Source organism: Nematolebias whitei, chromosome 13 (genome assembly GCF_014905685.2).
Source record: "Nematolebias whitei isolate Nwh7 chromosome 13, NemWhi1, whole genome shotgun sequence".
Taxonomy (NCBI): domain Eukaryota; kingdom Metazoa; phylum Chordata; class Actinopteri; order Cyprinodontiformes; family Rivulidae; genus Nematolebias; species Nematolebias whitei.
The window spans coordinates 5,127,390-5,134,407 of NC_056510.1; the positions used below are offsets into that span (position 1 = coordinate 5,127,390).

Below are 7,018 nucleotides of genomic sequence, written 5' to 3' on the forward strand. Positions count from 1 at the left end.
TGTAGGGCCTTGAGCACCCTCTGTTCTGCCTTGATAACCCTCAGCAGAGCCTGGATGACCCTCTGCTGGGCCTTGATGATCCTCTGTTCTGCCTTAATGACCCTCTGTAGGCCTTTGATGGCCCTCTGCAGGACCTTTTGCTCCCTCTTGTGGCATCTCATATGCCATGCTATGATGCAGTTTGTCAGACCATACGTGATGCGGTACATCATTACAGTCTCCACCGTGTACAGATAGAAGTTCATGAGGAGATTTAAAGGTACTCAAGTTCTACTCAGCTTCCTTAAGATTTAAAAGTATGCCTTATTGGTGATGTAGGAGGTGTCTTGTCCAGGCAAGGTCCTCGGTGATGTAAAGGCCTAAAAATCTGAGGCTGGGAACTCTCTCCGCTGTTATTCCATTGATAATCATGGGAGTATGATCCCAACCCTCTGGGCAGTCTTCAGTCCAGCACAGTCTCTTTGGTCCTCTTGCTGTTTAGGATGCGGTTGTTGGTGGAGCACCAGGTTGCCAGGTTTTCCACCTCTCCTCTATACACTGACTCATTTTAGAAGATCAGCTGTCATGTCCTCTGTGACCCTGATGATGGTGTTTGTCCTGTGGACAGGCTGTCATGTGTGAAGCAGACAAAAAGAGAGGCCCAGCACACCTCCTATGGGGACACCGGTGTTCAGAGTGACGGTGTAGGATGTGTAATTCCCCAACCTGACAGATTCATGGCATTTGGTTAGGAAGTCCAGGGTCTAGTTGCAGGTGGTGGAGTTCAGGCTGAGGTTTGGGCAACAGGCTCCTGGAGGTAACCATGCTGAAGGCAGAGTTGAAGTCCAGGAGGAACAGCCTGACCTAGGTTTTGGGTTGCTTCAGGTGCTCAGCGCAGTTGTCCTCTGTTGACCAGTTAGCTTAGCAGGTAAACTGGTGTTGATCCGGCCTGGCAGGAATGTCCAGCTTCATGTGGACTATGATTAAACTTCAAAAGCATTTCACAATCACAATCATTTATCATAAGATAAATTAAAATTCAGAGTCAATGGGTCTGACTGCTTGGTTTCATGAAAGTTGCAGCTTTGAAACAGGAAACACGAGTTTAAATATTTTAAAGATTCTTAAGATCTTTTAAGATTTTCTTATTTTCAATGCTGTGACTAAACGTTAATATGAAACCAGATGTAGCCTGACTTCGTTAACAGATTGTCTCTAATTGGCCAAAGATTGACCTCGTTAACAACTTTATTATCTCTGATTAGCCAGAGGTCGGCCTCATTATTAATAAATTTTGTTATGTATTAATCTTTATTTAACCAGACATATCCAATTGAGATTTATTGTCTCTGATTGGCCTGAGGTTGAACTCAATAAAATATTTATTGTCTCTGTTCGGGGTCTTTGGGCAGTCAGACACAAATCCTCCTGATTCTTCTGCTTCTGAAGAACTTTAATGTTTAATTTATTGCAGTCAGCTTCTTCAGGGTGGAAACCAGAGAAGTTTAAGGGTCACATGTCGGTCTGATAATAAATTTTTTCCACTCTGAGACAAATCTGTCTCCATCAGCTTAAAGATACTCTGCTGGATCTAAGTTCAAACCAAAGATGGACAGAGTTTTTGTCTCCTGCTGTTATCTGGACCTGCCATGTTGCATTTAAAAGCCAGAATATGAGCTTTAGGTAAAATAATAGACACATTGTTGGAACATGGCAATTGAAGCCAAAACAGACAGTGGCTTGCTGCAATATTAGTTTAAATATAAGAAAATGAGGCAGGCTAAAAAATAAAGTGCACCTCAGATCTTGATTCTGTGTTGGTATTTCTTTTAAGTTGTACAGTTTAGCTGTAATTTGTTTTCTGATGTTTCTTGATTGTGGGCGGGGCTTAAGTGCAAAAGACAGAGATGTCAGTCGATTGGTGGTCAAATCTACATATCCATTTTTTTATTATAACCCTCCAAAACCACATTTATTCAGAGAGAGAATAGAAAACAGAGAAAGAACCTTCCATCCTCCAGAACCACCTTTGATCTTCCTGGAGAACCAGCTGCTCTGTGTTGGAGCAGAACCAACCCAGCTGCTTCTCTCCTCAGTAAGAAATCAATCTTAGTAGAAACAGATCAGAGACTAACATCCACTGAGGACGTCCTGAGATTGAATCTGTCGTCCTCCTGCAGAACAAACATCAAACTGAGTGAAGTATTTCCTGCTTCAGGAGGAACTATTTATAGACTGACCATATATGGTCATCGGAGACGCTCCTGGCCTGTCCAGCATTCCTGTGTCGTCCTCGCTGCTGCTTGGCTGTGCACTGCAAAACCTTCTGAACTGCAGGGAACCCAAACACTTCCATGTTCCAACACAGAACGTGAACTGTGCACGTTCTATTCACAGTAAAACCTGCAGGGAACAGAAACATAAGAAAAAGCAAAAGGTTCAGTGGAAGAGTTTAAAAAAGAACCAGATCCAGACAATAAAACAGAACTTTGTCTGATCCGACACATCCGGTTCTGTCCTGTTAGAATGTTCTGTCTTTTACACACTGTGCCATGCTTTTAGAAGAAAGAACATATGTTAGTAATCATCATCTTAGTTTGTGATTTAAATGAAAATGTTACAGTCGGGGTCCAGAAGAACCTGTGGAGATACTTCATGTTCCTCTGCTGGATCTATAAGAACATGGTTTCCTGTATGATGGAAAAATAAATTATTTTAATGTTAGTCAGGCATGCTTGAACATACGCAATCAGTTAGCAAGAAGGCAACAGGAGATTGTTCTGTAAGGAGAACAAGGGAGAGTTTTGTAACTTGAACAGGAGAGTGTTCTGTAACGAGAACAGGGTATGTTCGGGAAAGAGAACAAGAGAACGTTTTGTAATGCAAAGATTGTTCTGTAATGATAACAGGAGAGCGTTTTGTAACGAGAACAGGAGAGTGTTCTGTAATGAGAACAGCAAACTGTTCTGTAACGAGAACAGGAACATGTTTTGTAACGAGAACAGAGAACATTCAGGAACAAGAACAGGAGAACATTTTGTAATGAGAACATTGTTCTTTAATGAGAACAGGAGAGCATTTTGTAACGAGGGCAGGAGAGTGTTCTGTAATGAGAACAGCAAAATGTTTTGTAACGAGAACAGGAACATGTTTTGTAACGAGAACAGAGAACATTCAGGAACAAGAACAGGAGAACATTTTGTAATGAGAACATTGTTCTGTAAAGAGAACAGGAGAGCATTTTGTAACGAGGACAGGAGAGTGTTCTGTAAAGAGAACAGCAAACTGTTCTGTAACGAAAACAGGAACATGTTTTGTAACGAGAACAGAGTACATTCAGGAACAAGAACAGGAGAACATTTTGTAATGAGAACATTGTTCTTTAATGAGAACAGGAGAGCATTTTGTAACGAAGACAGGAGAGTGTTCTGTAATGAGAACAGCAAAATGTTCTGTAACGAGAACAGGAACATGTTTTGTAACGCGAACAGAGTACATTCAGGAACAAGAACAGGAGAACATTTTGTAATGAGAACATTGTTCTGTAACGAGAACAGGAACATGTTTTGTAACGAGGACAGGAGAGCATTCTGTAATGAGAATATGAGAGTGTTCTGTAACGGGAACAGCAAACTGTTCTGTAACGAAAGCAGAATATCGTTTTACAACAAGAACAGGAGAACATTCCGAAGCAATAACAGAAGTGTTCTCTAATGAGAACAGGATAGCTTTATGTAATGAGGACAAGAGAGAGTTTTGAAATGAGAACAGAAGATCATTCTGTAACGAGACCAGGAGAACATTCTATAATAAGAACAGGAGAAGGTTCTGTAATGAGAACTAGGAAGAGTTTTGTAACTAGAACAGCAGAGCGATTTGTAAGGAGAACGGGAGAGCTTTCTATAATGAGAACAGGAGAGCATTTTGTAACGAGAAAAATAGAAAGTTTTGTAAAAAGAACAGGACAGCGTTATGTAATGAGAATAGGAGAGTGTTCTGTAATGAGAACAGAAGAACATTTTGTAATGAGAACAGAGATGGTTCTGTAAGTACAACAGGAATGTTCTATTACAAGAACAGGTGAATGTTTTGTAATGAGAACAGGAGAATTATCTGTACCGAGAACTGGAAGTTTTGTAACAACAGAATAACATTCTGTAACGAGAACAGTAGAGAGTTCTTTAACAAGAATGAGAGTGTTCTGTAACAAGAATAGAAAAAAATCTAACGAGAACAGGCTAACATTTTGTAACAAGAACAGGAGAATGTTTTGTAACGAGAACAAAAGAGCATTTTCTAATGAGAAGAGAAAAGCATTTTATAACGAGAAGGAATGCATTCTGTAATGAGAACATGAGAGTGTTCTGGAAAAAAAATAAGAATATTTTATGACAAGAACAGAGAACTTTCTGTAATGAGAAAAAGAGAGTGTTTTGTAATGAGAACAAGGGAGAGTTCTGTAACAAGAACAGGAGAGCGTTTTGTAACGAGAACAGGAGAGGGATTTTATCCTGATGCATGCTCCAGGTAAAAAAAAATCAACCAAACAAAGTCAGGTCCTCTGGATGGATTCTTCTTGTTGAAACATTTTGTATTTTATCTACAAAGTAAAAGACTTCTTCAGTCCGAGGAGCTACAATAAACTCTGTCTTATAAATAGCACCTTCTCTATAGTGGATCAACCTGCTGACATCCAGAACTGCTCACATGATAAAGGAGGATCATCAGCTTAACGACCCATCGTTAGTGCCCTGATGGCCGCTTGCTATTCACAGAGAGCTGAGGAGAACATTTTGTAAGAAGAACAGGAGTGAGTACGTTTTGTAATGAGAACAGGAGAAAGAAACATTAATTAACATAATTAACATTTTTAACAAGAACAGGAACGTGTTCTGTGACGAGAATAGTAGAACGTCCTGTAACGAGGAGAGGATTTAAAATTAGACCAAGAGAACGTATTCTAACAAGAACTGGAGAGATTTCTGGAATGAGAACAGGAGAACCTTTTGTGATGAGAACATTGCATTTTGTAATAGCGAGAGAACGTTTTGTAACGAGAACAGGAGAGTGTTCTGTAACGGGATCAAGAAAACGTGGTCTGACTCAGGACTCTGTGTTTGTCCATCAGGTGAAGCTCGGATAAAGAAGCCGACTCCAAAGACTCCACCCAAACAAGGTGAGGCACACCTGAACCTCCTCTAGAACAAACCCTTGAACTTTGTTCCACCAACAATCAGGAACCACAGCAGGAAAACATCTGGTTTCTCTTTTTATCCTGACTCAGGAGCTGATAATCAGTAATCAATAATTTGATTAAATAAAACTAAAGTGAAGTCAAAGTCCTTATCAGTCTGAGTCTAAGTCCCAAAACATCACCATGAAGTTTGTTCTGACCTGCTCTCTTCTATCTACCTGTATTGATCGTTAATTATTGTCTATTATTTATTGATTATTAATGTTTGTGTGCAGTTATGCCTCCTCAGATCCTGCAGTTCCCAGAGGACATGAAGATCCTGGCAGGAGAGAAGGTGGAGATCCTCTGCAAGTTCTCTGGAGCTCCGCCCATCAGCTGCACCTGGTTGAAGTTCAGGAAGCCAGTGAGAGAGAGACACACACACAGACACGCAAACACACACACGCTCAGGGGTATTGATCAGTGATCAGGTCCAGGTCTGCTGCAGGTCTGATGGAACGTGTCTGTGGTTCAGATCCAGGAGGGCTCCACTGACATCTCCATCGTGAGCAGCGACAACAGCAGTAAACTGACCATCAGCAGCGGGCAGCAGGAGCACTGCGGCTGCTACACCATCGAGCTGAGGAACCTCTACGGACTCCGACAGGCTGCCCTCAACCTCACCATCGTGGGTAAGAAACATCTGCAGCAGCTGCTGTTTGTCTTCATCCAGCTTCTAAGGGAAAGTTGGGCGTTGGCATTTCTCTACCATCTTTGAGTGGTACTGCTCTGACCCCCTTCTCTTCCTTAGATAAACCTGACCCCCCAGCCAAGGTTCCTGCAGCCTCAGACATCCGGCGGTCCAGCCTGACACTGTCGTGGTACGGGCCCACCTATGATGGAGGCAGCGCCGTGCAGTCCTACCACCTGGAGATCTGGGAGTCTGTAGAGCAGCAGTGGAAGCACCTGGTGTCGTGCAACAGCACCTCCTACAATGTTCAGGTGGGTTTGTGTCCACCCCCTTCGCCATGAAACGATACCTTCAGAGGTTTAACAGCAGGTTTTTGTTTGTTCTAGAACCTTCTTCCAGAACGTCAGTACAAGTTTCGTGTTCGGGCACAGAACATCTATGGTATTGGAGAACCGAGCGCCGAGTCTGAGCCTGTAACAATTGGACTGGTGGATGACGGTAAGAGAACTTCAACCGAACACAGGAAATATAACTCTGTAGACCAGGTTCTAGAGAAGAGTGGGTTCTAGTGGAGGAGAAGGTCCAATGTCTCTTTGTCACTAGCTGCAACCAGGAACATTGAATGGAACAGGCAACAGGTCAGGAAGAAATGGACCAGATCTATAGGTCCAGGAGGGTCTGAGGAACTTTTAACATTCTAATATTGAACAGAAAATGTATTCAAATCCAAAAAGGAATCAGTGGGACCTTTTAAATGAGTCTAACTGCAAATAACCATTTGGAGATGATGGACAGAACCCTGACCTGTTCTGGTACCCGAGTATTGTGCACAATGAGGTCCAACTGAGAAGTTTTTAAAAGAAAAAAACTAAAAAACATTATGAATTCTGGCATAAACTGATCCTCAACTCCTTCAGTCTGATGGTTTCTGCTTAATTAATCAGCAGAACTGAAGGAAACAAACAGAATGACCTTTGACCTTTCCTCACTGAGTTTTATTCAAGTTCAAGTAGGTTTATTGTCATTTCACCACATGTGGTACATGAGGTGAAATTAAATTATGCACATGGGGTCCCAGTTTCATCAAACAACAGCAAAAATATAAAATATAAAAAGAAACTGTAAATAATATATATATATATATATATATATATATATATATATATATATATATA

General features: G+C 41.4%; 1 protein-coding gene across 1 annotated transcript in view; it reads left to right on the forward strand.

Moving 5' to 3' along the window:
- Positions 1-7,018, forward strand: part of mylkb (myosin light chain kinase b) — a 20,820-nt gene that overhangs the window by 8,095 nt on the left and 5,707 nt on the right. Inside the window, exons 4-8 of the mRNA XM_037686819.1 lie at positions 5,108-5,155; positions 5,449-5,576; positions 5,688-5,844; positions 5,964-6,154; positions 6,230-6,341. Of these exons, the coding sequence (XP_037542747.1) occupies positions 5,108-5,155; positions 5,449-5,576; positions 5,688-5,844; positions 5,964-6,154; positions 6,230-6,341 (636 nt within the window). The remainder of the gene's footprint in view (positions 1-5,107; positions 5,156-5,448; positions 5,577-5,687; positions 5,845-5,963; positions 6,155-6,229; positions 6,342-7,018) is intronic.